This window comes from Ipomoea nil, unplaced genomic scaffold (genome assembly GCF_001879475.1).
Source record: "Ipomoea nil cultivar Tokyo-kokei standard unplaced genomic scaffold, Asagao_1.1 scaffold3087, whole genome shotgun sequence".
Lineage (NCBI taxonomy): Eukaryota > Viridiplantae > Streptophyta > Magnoliopsida > Solanales > Convolvulaceae > Ipomoea > Ipomoea nil.
In genome coordinates, this window is record NW_017619515.1 from 3,217,737 (window position 1) to 3,237,171 (window position 19,435).

General features: G+C 34.9%; 2 protein-coding genes across 2 annotated transcripts; both read right to left on the minus strand.

Moving 5' to 3' along the window:
* Positions 1-7,649: 7,649 nt before the first annotated feature.
* Positions 7,650-8,466, minus strand: LOC109166190 (GPI-anchored protein LLG2-like). Its single transcript, XM_019315092.1, has 3 exons — positions 8,335-8,466; positions 8,190-8,246; positions 7,650-8,078 (listed from the first exon to the last, which is right to left on the minus strand). The coding sequence occupies exons 1-3, from the start codon at positions 8,408-8,410 to the stop codon at positions 7,795-7,797; spliced, it is 417 nt and encodes a 138-aa protein (XP_019170637.1). The 5' UTR covers positions 8,411-8,466; the 3' UTR covers positions 7,650-7,794.
* Positions 8,467-13,617: 5,151 nt separating this feature from the next.
* Positions 13,618-15,499, minus strand: LOC109166148 (UPF0481 protein At3g47200-like). Its single transcript, XM_019315032.1, has 2 exons — positions 15,068-15,499; positions 13,618-14,514 (listed from the first exon to the last, which is right to left on the minus strand). Exons 1-2 carry the CDS (start codon positions 15,497-15,499, stop codon positions 13,618-13,620), a joined length of 1,329 nt encoding a protein of 442 aa, XP_019170577.1.
* Positions 15,500-19,435: the final 3,936 nt, after the last annotated feature.

Here is a 19,435-nt window from a genome sequence, read left to right on the forward strand (position 1 = left end):
TTCGTGTAACGTTTTCCTTGTGTATTATTATTATTATTATTATTATTATTATTATTATTAAGTTTATTATATAATAACAATAATATTTAAGTGGTGCAAATCAATAGGTTGACTAAGTATTAGAACTTAGTCAGCATTAGGTAATTAGTTACCTACATTGATGGGATGTAGGTTATTTAAACTCCCAAGTCCTCTCACTGCTCGGTTGACGTATCATACACCATCTAAAGTCACTGAGAGAAGTGAGAGAAACACAATTAAAACCTACGGAGATTTTACAGCAGCCCGAGGAACTTCTGCTCATCAGACCACGAGTCCCTGGTGATCAAGATCTAAAGCTATGGCTGGAGGTTGGTGATCTAAACTCTGTTTTAGTAGCCACGTATTTATTAATTGTCACGTGGATTATGTGCTTACATTTGGTATCAGAGCCAATTTATCTCTGCCTAGCCTTTGATTCAATTGCATAACAAACTCATAATTTCCTTTCAGAAACTATCCCAATTGTCTCACACGTTCAGGTCCCCATGCTTACTCCTAATAATTATAGAGAGTGGAATGATGCGCTCCTGATCTACTTTGGCATGAATGAGATGGACTATGCTATTAACCATCCCGCGCCTCCGGCTATAACCGCGACGAGCACTCAAGAAGCCAAAGACATTTGGGCTAAATGGGAGCGGCACAATCGCCTGTGCATGTTTTTCATTAAGTCTCGGGTTTCGAGTGATATACGCCGCACGGTTGATAAGCTTAAAACAGCTCAAGAGTGTATTGAGGCCATTGCCAAGAAGTTTGAAACTTCAGAAAAATCCCTAGCAAGCACCTTAATAATGCAGTTCACCTCCCTTCGTTATTCTCCTGCCGATGGTGTGCGCAGTCACATCATGCAACTTAGTGATATTGCAGCTCAACTAGACAAGTTGGAGATCAAGCTGCCAGACTCATTTGTGGTGCATTTTGCACTAAACACTCTCCCTCCTGAGTATAGCACCTTCAAAATTGCATATAACACACATGACAAGAAATGGACTATTAATGATCTAATTAATAAGTGTGTGCAAGAAGAAGGGAGACTACGTCAAGAACAAAAGGGGGAGAGTGTCATGCTTGCAGTAGCAAAGCATAAAGGGAGATCTGGCAAGCGCCACACTGCAGCTAAAAAGAAAGCAAAATTATCCCCTCAGACTGACATTAAGAAAGCACAGAAATGCTTCTTCTGTAAGAAGAAGGGGCATATGAAGAAGGATTGTGCAAAGTTTAAGAAGTGGATGTCTGAGAAAGGTATGATCTCTTCCTTTGTCTGTTTTGAATCCAATATGTCAGATGTTAATGCTAACACTTGGTGGATTGATTCTGGTTCAACAATCCACATTGCAAATTCTTTACAGGATATGCAAAATCTGAGACAACCGATGTCAAATGAGCGAAACATCTTCTCCGTAAATAAGATGGGCTCGCCGGTTGAAGCTGTAGGGACTTGCAGGCTAATTTTAGACAGTGGTTTCGTTTTGAATTTAGAGAGGACATTTTACGTACCAACTTTTTCACGAAATTTGGTTTCTGTCTCAAGACTTGTACCGTTTGGATTCAATTTTATTTTTTTAGACAAGTATTTTAAATTATTTGATAATTCTACTTGTATTGGAAATGGTACACTGTCTGATGGTCTTTATCGTCTTCACTTACAAAACGATGCAAGTTATGATTCCTTACATGTTCAAACTGGCACCAAACGGTGTAGTGTTAACGATAAATCTTCAATGTTGTGGCACCGGAGATTGGGACACATCTCCCTTGATCGCATTAAAAGGTTGGTAAAGGATGGAGTACTTTCTACTCTAGACTATACTGACTTTGAGACTTGTATAGACCAGAGACTTGTATAGACTGCATTAAAGGCAAGCAGACTAACAAGTCGAAGAAAGGTGCCAATAGAAGTTCAACATTATTAGAGATAATTCATACTGACATATGCTGTCCAGATATGGATATGCAGGGTCAGAAATATTTCATTACCTTTATAGATGACTTCTCTATATTTACCTATGTGTATTTACTTCATCATAAGTATGAAGCATTGGATGCCTTTAAAACCTTTAAGGCTGAAGTTGAAAACCAATGCAAGAAGAAAATACAAATAGTTAGGTCAGACAGAGGTGGTGAATATTATGGTAGATACACAGAAAATGGACAAGCTTTGGGTCCCTTTGCTGAATTCCTTCAACAGCATGGGATTGTTGCCCAATACACCATGCCGGGTTCCCCGGATCAAAATGGTGTTGCTGAAAGAAGGAATCGGACTCTTTTGGACATGGTGCGGAGTATGCTGAGCAACTCCACACTTCCAAAATCATTGTGGCCCGATGCTCTCAAGACGGCAACGTATATATTAAACCGGGTTCCGACCAAGGCTGTCCCCAAGACACCTTTTGAGCTTTTCAAAGGTTGGAAACCGAGTTTGCATCATATGCGTGTTTGGGGTTGTCCGTCTGAGGTGAGGATTTATAACCCACATGAAAAGAAACTTGACCCGAGGACGATAAGTGCTTTCTTGATTGGGTATGCACAGTCTTCTAAGGGTTATAGGTTTTATTGTCCAAAACATACGACTAGGATAGTGGAATCAAGAAATGCTAAGTTTCTTGAAGATGACTTGATCAGTGGGAGAGATCGATTTAAGGACTTAGTTCCTTTATTTGATCATGTTGACTCTTGCCCTTCAACGTCATCTAACGGAGTTGTACTTATACGTAATGCGCCTTCAGTCCCGCCTGCGGTTGTGCAACCCATTGTTGAGATTCCACAAGCTGTTGAAACTCAACCATTGGAAGAACAAGTTCAGGACTTACAGCAACCTCCTGAACTAGACTTTGAGCCAATGGTTGAACCAATTCAGGATTTTCAGCAAGATCCTGAACTTACACAGACCGAAATTGAACCAATCCAAGAACTACATCCAGTTCCTGAAGAGGTAGCTGCGCCACAACCTTCACAAGGTACTGGTGTTCCAACATTAAGACGGTCTACTCGGGTAAAGCGTTCAGCAGTTCCTAGCTATTATGTATCGTATCTACAAGAATCTGACATTGGAGCTGAAAATGATCCCATAACGTTCTCACAAGCTACGAATTGTGCACAGTCCGATTTGTGGTTAGAAGCCATGAAAGATGAAATGAATTCCATGAAGAGTAATGGAGTTTGGAACCTTGTTGAGTTACCTAATGGGGCCAAGCCGATTGGCTGTAAATGGGTATTTAAAACCAAAAGAGACTCATTAGGTAACATTGAGAGGTACAAGGCCAGACTCGTTGCTAAGGGATTCACTCAAAAAGAAGGAATTGAATACAAGGAGACCTTTTCTCCTGTATCAAAGAAAGATTCTCTTCGAATCATTCTGGCTTTGGTTGCACACTTTAATCTTGAGTTGCAACAAATGGATGTGAAAACCGCGTTTCTAAATGGTGATCTAGAAGAGGAAGTTTATATGAAACAACCTGAAGGTTTCTCTTCTAGAGGTGGTGAGGATTTGGTGTGTAGGCTTAGGAAGTCCATATACGGTTTAAAACAAGCCTCCCGTCAGTGGTATATTAAGTTTGACGGGGTCATTTCATCATTTGGTTTTGTTGAAAGTCCCTTAGATCCTTGTATATACCAGAAAGTTAGTGGGAGTAAAATCTGTTACCTTGTTTTATATGTGGATGATATCCTACTCGCCACTAATGAGGTGGGGATGCTTCGTGACGTGAAACAGTTCCTTTCCAAAAACTTTGATATGAAAGATATGGGTGAAGTATCTTATGTCATTGGCATAAAGATTCATAGGGATAGGTCCCAGGGCATACTGGGTCTATCGCAGGAAACCTATATTAACAAAGTTTTGGAAAGGTTTCGGATGAAAAACTGTTTACCGAATGTTGCTCCCATTGCAAAAGGGGTTAAGTTTAGTTTGGACCAATGTCCTAAGAACGAGTTGGAGACGGAGCGTATGAAGGATGTTCCATATGCTGAAGCGGTTGGATGTCTCGGCTATATTCAAGTTTGTACAAGGCCCGACATTGCCTTTGCCATTGGTATGTTAGGGCGGTACTTGCATAATCCAGGCTTAGACCACTGGGGAGCTGTGAAGAGAGTTCTGAGGTATCTCCAAGGTACTAAAGATTTCAAGTTAGGCAGACGGACATCCTAGATGTTGTTGGTTATTCTGATGCGGACTTCGCTGGCTGTGTTGATTCTCGGAGATCGACTTCCGGGTACGTCTTCATATTGGCTGGTGGGGCAATTTCATGGAGAAGTGTTAAACAATCCTTAATAACTACTTCTACCATGGAAGCCGAGTTCGTGTCCTGTTTCGAGGCTACTTCGCAAGGTGTGTGGCTCAAGAATTTCATCTCCGGGCTTAGAATTATGAATTCTATATCTAAGCCACTGAAAGTTTACTGTGACAACTTAGCTGCAGTCTTCCTAACTAAGAACGAAAAATGTGGGAGTCGAAGTAAACACATCGACATCAAGTTCTTAGCCATTAGGGAGCGTGTCAAGAATAAAGTTGTATTCATTGAACACATTAATACTGAGTTGATGCTAGCAGATCCCTTGACTAAAGGCATGCCTCCGTCTAAATTCAAGGATCTGATTCAGAAAATGGGACTTTCGTCCACTTTGTAATTTTGTATATACATTCAGTTTAATAATGAAATTCTTTTGCACTTAAGTTTTTTTTTCTTCTTCAGATACTTCAGATATTTTCTTTGAGTGTGTACACAATTCAGTTTATCTCAATAAGAAAATATACTTCAATGGACTTGAAATGAACATATGGTTTGTTTCATTAAGTTTGATTACCTAAAGGACTCAAGGATAGCTTGCATTTGATCATAATGGATATTACTTGCGCTAAGGAGGACATGTCATTATGGTTGGTGTAAATCTTGTTCTTGGGTTCCGTATTTGCACCAAGTGGGAGAATGTAACGTTTTCCTTGTGTATTATTATTATTATTATTAAGTTTATTATATAATAACAATAATATTTAAGTGGTGCAAATCAATAGGCTGACTAAGTATTAGAACTTAGTCAGCATTAGGTAATTAGTTACCTACATTGATGGGATGTAGGTTATTTAGACTCCCAAGTCCTCTCACTGCTCGGTTGACGTATCATACACCATCTAAAGTCACTGAGAGAAGTGAGAGAAACACAATTAAAACCTACGGAGATTTTACAGCAGCCCGAGGAACTGCTGCTCATCAGACCACGAGTCCCTGGTGATCAAGATCTAAAGCTATGGCTGGAGGTTGGTGATCTAAACTCTGTTTTAGTAGCCACGTATTTATTAATTGTCACGTGGATTATGTGCTTACAGTTCGACCTGACATTTAATCAGGCAATCATCATCATGGAAGCTATACTTAACCAACTTGTAGAGTTCCTGCAAAACAACAACAACGTTGTGGTCATTACCAGGCTGGTGTTGGATGATCCCTGTCTCCCTCAGAAACTTCACATCCCCCGGGGTGGCTGCAATGTTCGACAAGAACACCGTTAGGCTACTAAAATATGGTTTCACTCGACGTGACCCTTGCTCGTATGCCAACAAGTTTTTTAGGACACTAACGTTTGTGTCGTCAATACAAAACGTAGGAATCCTCAAAACCCCTAGCCAGCTAAACTGGATGTCCAGTGGCCTCCTAGCTTCCCTCCTGGCAATGAATGTAACTCCTTTAGACCTTAGTGTTGAGGTATTTTGTACCCAAAACTTGGTTTCCAATGAGGTTGACGATGATGATGTTTTGTTGTCTCCTCTATTATCCATTCCCAAGAAACTGCTGTGGAATAGATCCAATAAGTGTTTTGGGTTTTTTTCTGTTGTGGATTCGACATCTGCCGTTACTGTAACTTTCCCAAATTGGACTTGTTTGCTGGACACAATTGAATAAGAACAACCATAGGATTTGCAAGGCCAAAATTTAAAAATAAATAAATAAATAAATAAGGTTTCAACTCTTGGTCTTGGTATATGTTGATGCCACACTGTAGCTTTCAATTCATTGTCCCTATAAACAAATAAACTTCGGAGTACTTAATAAAAAATACATATACAAAATACAATAAAAATAACAAAATTAGATAATTTACTTTGTATCCACGTACAATTAGAAAATCAATAAGTTAAGAAGGCTTCCCTGCAATGATTTTATCCAATGGGGAGTATATCTCAACGACCCTACCAATAACGTCAAACATGTTAATAAAAAAAAAAAAAATTCAGATGTAGATTAAAATTGTAAATGAAACTTACCAACGAATTGTTTATCATCTACAGACTTCAAAGATGAAAATGATTTCAATAAATAAATTTGTCTAGAAAAGTTGTCATTTTTTTTTTATATATTATTTAACCAAAGTAGCATAGTGAAAGTACAACATAAAATAATGAGTGCATTTTTTGAAAATATAGAAATTACTTATCACCATAAAATTTTTAATAGCATAAACTTTTCATTGTTTGAAAAGCTTACAGTACTTACCAACATGTTCCCTTGGTATATGAGCATGAAGTTCCCTACAATGAAGTAAAAAAGAAAATTGTTATTTTGTAATTTATTTTTGCAGTATAGGAAGCAGCTTTGTAATGCATCTTTTTCCCAATTTCATATACAACACGAGTTCTAGAAAAAAAAAAAAAAAAAAAAAAAAAAAAGCAAAATCGAAAAAAAATACCATGTGCACTCTCTAGATTTTATGAAATCACCCCCTTTTCTCTATGGGACTTCATATAGGTGCACACCAATCACTATCTAATAGCTCAATGGAGAAATATCCTAGGCAAGAATAAACATTGGAGTCGTATAAAAAAAGCAAAATTGAAAGAAAAAAAAAAAAAAAAAAAAAAAACCTCTTGATCGTGAAACATGCACTCTCTAGATTTTACGGATTCACTCCCCTTTCTCTATGTGACTTCATATAGGTGCGCACCAATTGCAGTCTAATAGCTCTGCAAGTCTTCAATGGAGAAATATCCATTGCAAGAATAAACATTGAAGCCGTAATAGTTGTATGTTAGTATACATATCTATATCTCTATATATAATTACTCAATATAAAAAATTGAATAAATGAATATAAGGAAAAAATATTATCAATTAATAGATTTACCGATTAGGTTAATACGTGAATATGGAAACAATATTATCAATTAATAAATTTTAATTAATTTCTATTTTACATTTGGTTACCAAATAAGTTTTACAACAAAAGTTTGAGCGAGAAAATGAAATATGAGGATTTTACTTTTATATATATATAGATATATAGATTTCTAATTCTTAACCAACTAAACATTTAGTCTAGTTCAAATTATCTAATCGAAAAATAGAATATAATTCATGTTCTATTTCTTACTTATTTCTTATTCCATTATATTCCACATGAAATTGTATTCTCATTCTCTTAAAAATCATTCCGCGAACCTTATTGTAAGAATTTTGTGCATCACACATATGTTATCATGTTATGTTCAAATATATATAAGCGGCGAACAAATTAAAGTGTCATCTATTAATGCTATATCTTGATTCTTAATTAAATAACCTATATTTGATTTGAAGTATCCACTATGAGAGGCAGGAAATATGAAGGCATTGGAGGAGTATAGTAGGTTAAGTTATAATTAAGCCAGTGGAAACACTTGTACAATTTTATATAGTACAACTTTTGTATATAATCCAAATCTTGGACAAGAATTTATATATTCCAAACCCATTTTGGCTGCATTTTCTTCTTTCATATATATTAATATCCAGCACAGTCGAGGTCCTTCTTGCCTTCAAATTCTTCACACACGCGCCGGAAAGTCCCCGGAGGATACTTGCCGTAGTTACGGAGATATTCGATCATTTCCTCGGCGCAAGTGTTATCCTCGTTAAGGTAATCCCTATATTTGCAAGTTAATTGTTTAAATGATTTGCAGCATGCCTTGGCGGGGTAAAGAAATGGTTGTTTTTGACACTGGCTCGTAACTATTTTGTAGTTCGCTTTCTTCACGTCGAATGGACAAGGTTCGGTCATCTTTGGTTCTGAAAATCATCAAAATTATTGCATTTTTTTTAAAGAATTTATGAGCAATATAATTGAAATAAATCATGTATATATGCTATATATGTGCAGAAAAAGAAAAAGAAAGCTACCCTTTTTCTTTTCAAGAAGGGAACGCCCTTTTTCTCCTGGAGTCTCCACCGTATCATCTGTACATTCGTGGATCAAAAACAAATGTTTCAAATGCATTCATATATAAGGAAGATTAAATATATGAAATGAGATAATATTACATACAATCAAGGAGTGAGGAGGTGGCAATGCCAAGAACAAAGAAGAAGAGAAGCAAAACGAAGCATATTCTTGACCCCATTTTCTCCTCTTCTTTATTACTATTCTCTTTCTTTTATTCTGGAAAAGTTAAATGCTTTCTTGGATGGTCTTTTCTCATTCTAAAAATGGCTAAAACCCCTCTTATTTATATATCGCTCTCTCAGATCTCAAATTAACACACTCCATACAAATATGAGAAAGCCACGGAGAAAGAGTGGCTGGGGAATTAAAATTAAGCCTAGCCTCTAATTAATTATGTATGTTTACATATCAAAATCATTTTGGCATTTTCTGATCCATATATATATTTAAAATCATCACCTTGTATGTTTGGTTTATTTATTTATTATTTTTATATATATGACAAAATTCTGCATAAGAGATTAAGAAAAGAAATCAAAGGAGCAAACTAAAGAAGCAAAAATAGTGAAAAATGTTCTGCTAACCTCTTAACTATCGTTGTTAATTAGATCCAACAAAAATAAAAGGAAAAATGGTGACTCTTGAACTTTATATATAAAAAGAAATTACTAAACACATCAACTTTATCTTCTTTTTTTTTTTCTTTTTTTTTTCTTTTTTTTTTTTTTACATATATACAGGCTTAATAGCCAAATACTAGTAATTAATTAAGGTTATTATAGGGTTCAAATTAAACTTCTGAAATTAAAATCGATATATTATGTTAGTCACCTTCTTCTTCGATCTAAAGAAGGGCAATTAGCCGATTGTCAGTAATAACTATAATTATCAACTTTTATCGATAATAATTGGTTATTGAACTCATATGCAAAAGTTGATATGTTTAATTATAAGTTTATAACATTCAAACGCTTATTTAATCTATCCTACCAAAATAAACTTTAAAAAATTAAAAACAATTACTTTTTTTTTTTTGAAAGTTAAAAAACAATTACTTAAAAAGTTTCAATTAAAACTCTAAGCTTAATAAATATCATACAATTAGTTTACTTTCTTACCAATTGTCTAGCACTATCGAGTTGGTGTCCATATTTGGTTCAACGATCATACAACAATTGTTGAATCTTTGGACCTGTGATGCTGCATTTTAGGGGTGGACATTTTGGGCTTCAGTTTGGTTCTTTCGATTTTAGTTTTAAAAAAATTAAACCATTTGATTTAACATTAGAATTTGGTTCAGTTTGAAATGGTTCAGTTTCGGTTCAGATTTAATTCGGTTTGTTCGGTTTAAGATCCTCAAATTTCAACACTTCCTAATTTTTCGAACATACTATCAAACAATACATAACCACATACTCCAAATGCAAATCCAAAATCTAAACATTATATAATAAAAGAGCAATCCAAAGTTCAAACACACTACTAAGTACTAATTACCAAACATCAGTTAACTTTTTGCACAACCGACTCTCCAGTTGGCTCACTCAAAATATTTTATTGACAAGATGAATAATCATGTCTTAATATTTGAAGAACAAGTGTCAAGTACTGTATAGTTAATTTTTGGACACAATCCGTCATTGCTAGTGTACTGGAATATTATTTTCCAGTGCACTGGAAATATAGTACTAGAAAATAAATCCAGTGTATTGGAAATTAATCAAAATTAGAATGATCTTAAAACACATTTTTTTCAACCTACTAAAATACATGGAGTTAATAGCACCTCCACAGAGGTTCAAATCCACAACCACAACTTCCTTTGTGAGAATTCAACTTGGTATCATTAGACCACAAGGTCCTTGGTATCTTAAAACACATTAAATTCATAGAAACATGAAATTAAAAAAAAAAAAAAAAAATACTGAATATTATAAGAATAACTCAAGTTAGATATAATTGTGAGGTAAGAATAATTACAGCAAACAACAAAAGCCATAAAAAAATCAAATAAAAAAAATATAATACTTTTAAATCAAAATATAAAAGTATTATATTTTTCTTCAAAATTATTACATTTTCTCATATAAATAATAAACATTTTCCTTATTAGTTACATTTGAAAATATGTCTCACATAAGTTTTTGTCTTTTTATTTTATTTTTATGTATATGTTACCAATTCTCTTCTTTTAATCAAATTTTCGTTTTGAAGCCTATCTAATAGGAAATGCTAAAACCAGAAAATCGTGTCTAGCTAGTTTAGTTTTCCAAGGCCTAGTTGTAAATGACTATTTAAAAAAAAAAAAAAAATTGAACTCATATATTTTCATTGTGCCAATTTGTTGCAAAATGATTTTGAAAAGTCAAGGCAAATATATTAAAATATTTAATGGGATGGTGGGCAATATTTTAAATTATTAGTAGTATAATATGATTCTACATAGACTTCACAAACATTCTTGACTCTAGAACTATAAGTTCGTCAAAGTAAGAGCACAACACAACAAAATGGATATAATTATATATTATCAGTGATGAATCTTTTTTTGCAGATCGGTCACGACGTCTAACAGTCCAGTTTCACAAAATCTTCCGATCCTGACATTATAGTAACACATTACTTAAATTTTTATTTCAATACATAGAGGATCGGAAACCATTGTCCACAAAAAAAGGATTGACTGTGCCAAAACCAATTAACCACTTGAATTGGTCAAAGATGAGCTATGAGACGACAGGAGTCAGGGCCTCTCGTCAGCATCCATCAATCGCCGTCCGTAGAACTCGCCGTTGCTTCAATTGGCCGGTCCAAAAACCAAGTACGGAGTATTATTTTTTAGTGCTTTTATAATAGCATCCTCATTTAGTCATTTGTTAGGTTTTTAGGACAAATTTTTAAGTGTCAATTAGGAGGGAAGAAGTTAGAAAGGAGATAAAAAATCAAGAAAAAACAAAAAAACAAAAACAAAAACAAAAACAAAAAAAGCGGTTGCTGCACGCACCTGACTGAGCACATTTGTGCACTTACACGAAGTTGAATTGGAAGTGATTTTTTTTTTTTGTGGGGCCCACTCAAGGAGACAAAAATTTTGGTCTTTCTTGCAAGAACTACAAATATTCTCTCTTCTCACGCTCTCTCTTCCACATATGCATTGTTTCTTCAAAAATCACACCAAGATGCATTGATATGGATGCTCTAAGTGCAACCTCATTAGAGCATCACCGGTAATAGACTTTTTTTTTTGTTTTTAGAACTGTAAAAAATTGAGTAATTGGTTTTTGTATAATTTGAAACATGGTTTTTTGCAAGATTTTTTCTCTAACAAATAAAAACATGGTTTTTGCATGAGAGAAGAAAAAAAAAAAAAAAAGTGAAATTGCGCGTGTGGAGCACACTGCGCGCTCCCTTTTAAACAAAAAAAAAATGTAGGAATATTTTTTTTTCTTCTCTTCCAATTTTCTCTCTTTCCTACCTAGCTTCCTAAAATATTTTGCAAAAATCCAACCAATGGAGAAGCTCTTAGCTATAGTTTTTTTTTTGAGGTTTTTGTCTAGGATAGAAGAGAGAGAAAACAGGGAGAAAAAGAAAATGAACAAAAATAAAATCTAACAATTTTTTTTTTAAAAACAAAAAAGATAGAAAGCTCTACAGGCTCGCCCACTGTGGGCCGTGCACTGCACACGCCATGCTGGGCGCGGAAGTGCTGAAAACGCGTAAAGTGCGCTGTCAATTTCTCCAAGCATGGGGTCCCAAGAAACTCAAATTTGTAGGAAAATAAAAATAAAAATGAAAAAAAAAAAACTTAAAAATCATGTTTCCCATTTATATAAAAATCAATCCATATATCTTTTGTCTGCAAAAAATCTTTCAAGCAAGATCCACAAATGAGATTGCTCTAAAGATCATATAAATGATGAGAACGGTCAAACGAGCAACATGCGATTAAGTTAGTCGAACAATTAATTTGGTAATTATAAGGGTCAAAATCTGACTCTTTAGAAGAATAATCTATTGACCTTTTTTATTTGATTCGCTCAACTATGAGAACCTAAGCTCGTTTATATCTTTATAATCCTTTACCAGTTAGGATCACAATACTATATGGACTTCACTCAGAGCGCATCTTTAGATAATAACAGTGAATTTTTCTCTAAATTAAAAGACAGACTATGAGAACAATGACATTATTTAATTTCTATAAGGACACTTAACAATTTGCAATTGGTGCATTTACTATAAACCATGGTTGCAGTAGGCGTTGGGCGCTAGTCGGGCGCCCGGGCAGCACCTAGCGCCTAAGCGGTCTAGTCGGCGCCTAGCGCCTAAGCGGCCTAGTCGGCGCCTAAGCGGCCTAGTCGGCGCCTAGGCGGAATCTAGGCGGCGCTAGGCGGTCGCGAAAAAAACAGTAGCAAACTTGCAATTTGACAATTTTAATGAGGCTGTTTTCAACATTCAATCAAATAACACATCCAAATAAATAACATAATGACAATTCATAAGTCATAACATCAAAAGAATATTAATAAAAATAAAAACTCAAATGAAATACCCAAATACTTCAATCATCCAAAGATTGAAAGTATCAAACTAGTCTACAAGTGTATATATGTCATATTATATGTATTTGTCATATAAATGAAAAAAATTAGCAAGGTCGAGTTGGTCAGGTTAACTCGACTAACTCGACAGAAATTGACGAGTTAACTCTGCGTAATCGGACGAGTTAGGCGCTAGGCAGCTGAATTAGGCGCTAGGCGGGCGCCTAGGCGGCCGGTCTCCTAGGCGGGAGCCTAGGGCGAAAATCGCCATGACGAGTTAACTCTGCGTAATCGGACGAGTTAGGCGCTAGGCGGCTGAATTAGGCACTAGGCGGGCGGGATTTTTACAACCCTGCTATAAACTAGAGTTAATCATGCAATAACACAAGTCCCGAATTAGTACCAATGACCGATTCTAATTTCTATTGGAACCAAACCCACTTGGAAAATGTGTAGTTTGTATTACTTTACACTTCTGCCCCTTTTTTCCAACTTTTAACACTTGTTTTAATTTGTCAAAGGTCTATTTAGCTGACCCTTGACCCAACATCATAAAACCAACAACAAAAGTAAGTACAACAGCAATCAAATGACACTTGCCCAAGTAATGAGCAACACTAAGATTACATACACACAATTGTACGACGTGCCAATCACTACTGGAAATTATGAAATTTTCGACCATCAGAAAGTGATCTTAAATCAGGTCGAAAACCTTGTTCCGATCACTTTTGGTATTCGGAAAAATCTTTGTTGCTATTTTCGACCACTTTTTACTTTCGACTTGATTTAAGATTACTTTCAGGTCAAAAATTGCATAATTTCCAGCAGTGAATTAAAGGTTCTAGGTTCTAATAATTCTAAAGTGTTTAAAGGTATCATGCGGCACAAAAAAGAGGAGGGCAACACACAACACTAACACAACCAAATGGACAAAGTTGGGCAGTAACATCCTCTTCATGTAACTGATAACCTCACCTGGAACATAAGTAACAAATCTGTTAATATGTTCTACCTGACATTTAATCAGGCAATCGTCGTCGAAACTATACGTAACCAACTTGTAGAGTTCCTGCAGAACAACAACAACGTTGTTGTCATTACCAGGCTGGTGTTGGATGATCCCTGTCTCCCTCAGAAACTTCACATCCCCCGGGGTGGCTGCAATGTTCGACAAGAACACCGTTAGGCTACTAAAATATGGTTTCACTCGACGTGACCCTTGCTCGTATGCCAACAAGTTTTTTAGGACACTAACGTTAGTGTCGTCAATACAAAACGTTGGAATCCTCAAAACCCCTAGCCAGCTAAACTGGATGTCCAGTGGCCTCCTAGCTTCCCTCCTGGCAATGAATGTAACTCCTTTAGACCTTAATGTTGAGGTATTTTGTACCCAAAACTTGGTTTCCGATGATGATGTTGACGATGATGATTTTTTGTTGTCTCCTTTATCCATTCCCAAGAAACTGCTGTGAAATAGATCCAATAAGTGTTTTGGGTTTTTTTCTGCTGTGGATTTGACATCCGCCGTTACTGCAACTTTCCCAAATTGGACTTGTTTGAAAAATTGAAGGGCCAGCTTCTTCAAACAATTTATTGGTTCGTTATTGGTCAATATGACATAAACTTTGGCAAGAATGAAAAATGGGAGCTGGTTATCTAGCATGAGTAAATCCTCACAAATTGTAGGCAGCATCCAACGCGTTGTAAACACCAAATTGTTTGCTAATTCTCCGTCACCCTGCATATATAATATTTGTTATATTTTTAATAGTATAGAAACTATATATATATATATGGCGTCAGGTTCATGTGCAAACCGTGCTTCTCATGCGGTCAGCATCATTAGGTATGCATATAAATGCACTACAAAGTGTTCGAAAATATACAATTAGGTATAGACGTGTAGTGCATGTTTTTGGTATGTGATGCATTTTGTGGTGCGGACATTTGTGTATTTTATTCTGGTACATTCTCGTACAATGTATGATGCATTTATGTATACCTAATGGTGTAATTCACACTAACTACACTAGAAGCCCGGTATTCATTTGAACCTATATATATATATATATATATATATATATATATATATATGGATGGGATCTGGTGAGAACATGGTAATAACTGCGGGCTGATCCCAAAAGGTTGAATCCTCATTTCCAGTGGCCCCATGACCCGTCCGGGCAGAACATTTGGGAGGCTATAAATCATGGTAAGTCAGCTGAACATGCTAGAATTTATGTTGTACAAGATGTAAGCATATATGCGTGCCTAATTTAGAGTAGTAGTACCTTGTAGAATTTGTGGTCATAAGCCATGAATAGGTTTATGATGAAGAAGGAGTCAGTGAGCAACATCTTCACAAATGCATCTCCATCTACATGGTTGAAATAATGGGAGTACCATTTCCTAGCCCTACCCTCCATCTCTAGCAAGGCGTTTGTGAGGGATGCTCCGGTGCCGGAACTCCATCTCCGGGATTCAACATCAAGAAGCTTTGCTTTGTGAGTTTCCATTTCTGAAAGTTTGGGGTTTCCAAAGTGGTTGGGGCCAATGGAGACCAACTGGGGAATCTCACCACCTCCCCTTCCTATACTACTTATCCCTCCTTCTCCATTCTCTTCTGCAATGATATTCATAACGTGCTGCGGCAAAAGTTCACTGCAGTATTCTTCTTCTTCTTCTTCAATCTCAGGGAGATAGCTGTGTTCTTCTTGCTCCATTCTTGTTAGGCCAGGTTGTTTTCCTAGGTTTATATATAGAATAAATACAAACAAATAGATAGAATAAAAATGTAGTAATTGCTACTGTTTGAAGGTGTGCACTGGTCCAGTGACGAGCTCAAATCAATAAGGCCAATATAGCTAAACATGTTGACTAAGGACCACCACTAACTAGTTCAAACCAAGGCCATCCAATAGGCCATTGCCATTTCTGCCAAGAGTTAGAACTTGTAATAACTTTGTGGTTATTGTCTGAATAACTTGGCTGAGGTTGGCCCCAATAAAATAATACTTGAAACAAATAAGTTCCGTGTAAAATCATCCAACATGACACGTATAATACTTTTTATGAGTTTTATTTATTTTTATTTTTTAAAAAAAAAGTATCACATTGCACGTTGAATGATCTTACCCAAGACATTCTATATGAAAAAAAAAAAAAAAAAAAAAAAAAGGATCAAACCTGAGAATTCTTCTTTGGATATTGGCCTGGGATTTACTTTGAGAGCTTATGAAGGCAGGCAAGGGGGCAAGAGTGAAATCAACTTGCCTGCACAGGAGCCTATATATAGAATATTTTAGATGAAGGGTATGACTGGCTTCTACATAGGATCTCAATTTTAGTAAAAAGTCAAAATGAGCATAAGAACATAAATTTTAAAAAAATAAAAATAAAAAATGACCATTACCTTAACCAATAAAAGTCTAAGAACATAAATGAAAAATGAGCATTACCTTTACCAATCCCAAGGTATATAGCACAGAGACCGACAAACATGCACGAGCACTTTTGCTGTTCTACAAATATAAACATAACGTGTTTTTGTTTTGGAAAAAGATAAAAATTTTATACATCAACCAAAGTTTATTTTACATTATGAATTATGATTTAAGAAATAACATTCAAATTATATATTTGTAGTTACTATATTATGTACATGATGAGTTTAATTAATTCGAAGTAGTCAAAATTAATAAACCCAATAATAAATAATAGATAATGTAAATGAATAGGAAAAATAGGCAAAATTGTGTTGTAGGGTCGCAGAGATCAAATATATTGTATTAATAACGGGATTGTCAAGCTATTACAATGGCAATGTAATGCTATTACAAGAGTAATTTAGGACAAATGAACTAGAACATGTCTTAATGAGATAGGAGGCCTTTTATACATAACGCACCTCTAACCGCCTCCCTAAAGAGGAGGGTACGGTTATAACCACCTCTGACCGCGCTCGGCGCCCTAGTAGGTCGACCGAGGGGTCGGCGTGAGAGCTCCGCCGAGGGGCCAGCACGAGGGGGTCAACTCATGGGCTCGGTTCGACCGAGGAGGTCGGCCCATGGGCTTGGCCAAGGAGGTCGAAACGAGCATTTATGATCTTGTAGGTAAAGTCATCGAAACGAGCCAGCAATACGGGGCAGACTTGAGAATGGACCGTCTCGCCAGTAATAAAAAATTAAATATCATATAAATATAATTAGATTTATGTGTTTAAACAAAAACTAATAGTTCTAAAATCCAAATAGATAAACCAGAATAAAAAACAATCAAAATAATAATCCGATCCAAACATGCATTAATACAAATTACAAACTCTAGATTGTCAAATAATAGTTTCAAAGTCCAAACTTTCAACATTAGGAACTAAAATATGATGTTTTGTAAATAATAAAACTCATCAAGCATCACATCATCCATATCAAATTCTTCCTCTCGATTTCCATCAATGAAATTAGTAAAAATAAATATTATTTTTAATATATTTGTGGGCCAAAATCACTACCCGCTCGGGAGAACTGTGAATTGAAATCGATCTTAGGACTTAAATCTTTATATTTATGTTCAAATTGGGATCTTAATTTGAAAAATGACAAAAATACCCTTAATAATTTCATATTTCGGCATATCTTAAACGGATGAGTGGCCGATGTGATAAATTTTGGCACTAAAACATTAGTCGTGGATGAAAATTGGTACTAAAACAATAGTCGTGAACGAAAATTAGTACTAAAACAATAGTCATGGAAGAAAATTGGTAAGAATTAAACATGTGAACCAAAACTGTCATTTTGCTAATACTCGTGGGATCAAAATTAATATTTATTTGCTCTTTTAGAATTTAGCAACCTGCTCCCTAACTACTTGAGACACATCTCCATAGCTCATTCACATATCTTTAGGGTAGGAGTGGTGATATGTTCTTAAGTTTAATGTTTAAACTTATAAAAAAATGACATGATTTAGGCCCTGTTTGGTAAAATAGTTAGTCTATATATCAATTTTGGTTTATTTGACCACTATTAGTTGTTTGACTTGGTTTAAAAATCAATATAAGTGTTTGATAAATTATCTTTTTGTACTCCAAAATGTTAAAATTCAAAAAGCTAGCTAGTCAAAACAACTTTTTCAATTAACTTTTTGAGAAAAGAAATTATACCAAATAGATATCAGCTAACAGCTACTTTACCAAACACTTTTTATAATCAGCTAATGTTATCAACTAGTTATACCCTCTAATTAACTCAATCAACTAACAATCATTTACCAAACAGGACCTTAATCGTTAAAGAAACAAAACTTAAAGAAGTATGTATATGCATAATTATAGTAACATATTAATGAGTAAAACAACAGTCTTATATTAAATGAGCTTTATTTGCATGTAAATTTATCTGGTGGCTGAGAAAGAGACAATATTGAGAAGAGCATAATATATAGAAGCGGGAGACAATATTGAGAAGAGCATATAATATATAGAAGCGGGAGACAATATTGAGAAGAGCATATAATATATAGAAGCGGGTCCCGCATTTCTAACTACAAGAGTTCGTTGTTATTATATTATAGTTCTATAATAGAAAAATACTATGTGTATCCCTATTTTATACTCTTAATTTTTATTTACATACACACAAAATTTTGATATACACACTTATATTGGGATCCACATGAAAAAGAATAGCTTATTATAGCCCGCCGTATTAAAGAGTAAAAATTGAAGGAATAAGATTTAGGAGTAGATGTAGTAGAACTCACTATAATAATACTAATGGTGTTTGTGTAAATTTGAATAATGTTTAAACAGAATTTTTGACTGAAGAGGAAAATTCACTCGCCACAGTCACTATTTGATGATTTGTACCGAATAAACTTACTCATGTATAATAGTTTACAAATCACACAGGAAAAATAAATCATATTGAAAAGACTCAGTGCGACAGCTTTGACCGAGCTAATTAATAGTGTGTTAATAAAATTCAAAATCAAAATATTTTGACACAAAAATTATATTTCATTCACTCAACAACCCTTCCGGAACATAATGTTCAATAATTGACAATGCAAATACTGGGTTTGGTGCACCATATGAAGCAGAAATTGATGAGTCACGTAGTTATATATGACTTAATATCTTTTCTTTTGTTTTTTTTTTTTCTTTTGTTTTTGTCAAGATATATGACTTATTTTTTTATATTGTGGACCAAGATCCACAATGTCTAATATACATCATTTAATTTCATAATATACAGAATTTATATTTATAATACATATATACATAATCTTTTTTTTTTCTATTTTTTTATGGGCTTGCTTGGACTTTGAAGCCTTAGATAAAGACAATTAAGCTGAAAATGGAAAACTATCCATTAGTATTTAATTATAATTATTATTTGTTTACTATTCCCATGGTTGAAAATATAAAAACGAAAAATAGAAATTTTGCAAGGCAGGTAATTAATGGCGAAGTTTCCATATTTCTTCCCGTTTTGGTCTGAAGGTGACTTTAGGGTGAAGTTGACAAGTTTCTTTCTTCTTTTTTTTTTTTAGACAGAAAATTCACGGTCACTACTCAAAGGTATATACTAAGTAAACTTCACACGACTCAAATCAAGAAAACTAATATGTTATTCCCACTAGAAGTGGAACTTGAA

Excerpts from the sequence above, each read along its gene's own strand:
- LOC109166190 (XM_019315092.1), bottom strand. The coding sequence starts at position 8,410 with ATGGGGTCAAGAATATGCTTCGTTTTGCTTCTCTTCTTCTTTGTTCTT. Across the intron at positions 8,247-8,334 it reads CACCTCCTCACTCCTTGATT|ATGATACGGTGGAGACTCCA; the intron begins GTATGTAATATT and ends ACGAATGTACAG. Across the intron at positions 8,079-8,189 it reads CCTTCTTGAAAAGAAAAAGG|AACCAAAGATGACCGAACCT; the intron begins GTAGCTTTCTTT and ends GATGATTTTCAG.
- LOC109166148 (XM_019315032.1), bottom strand. The coding sequence starts at position 15,499 with ATGGAGCAAGAAGAACACAGCTATCTCCCTGAGATTGAAGAAGAAGAA. Across the intron at positions 14,515-15,067 it reads ATGACCACAAATTCTACAAG|GGTGACGGAGAATTAGCAAA; the intron begins GTACTACTACTC and ends TTATATATGCAG.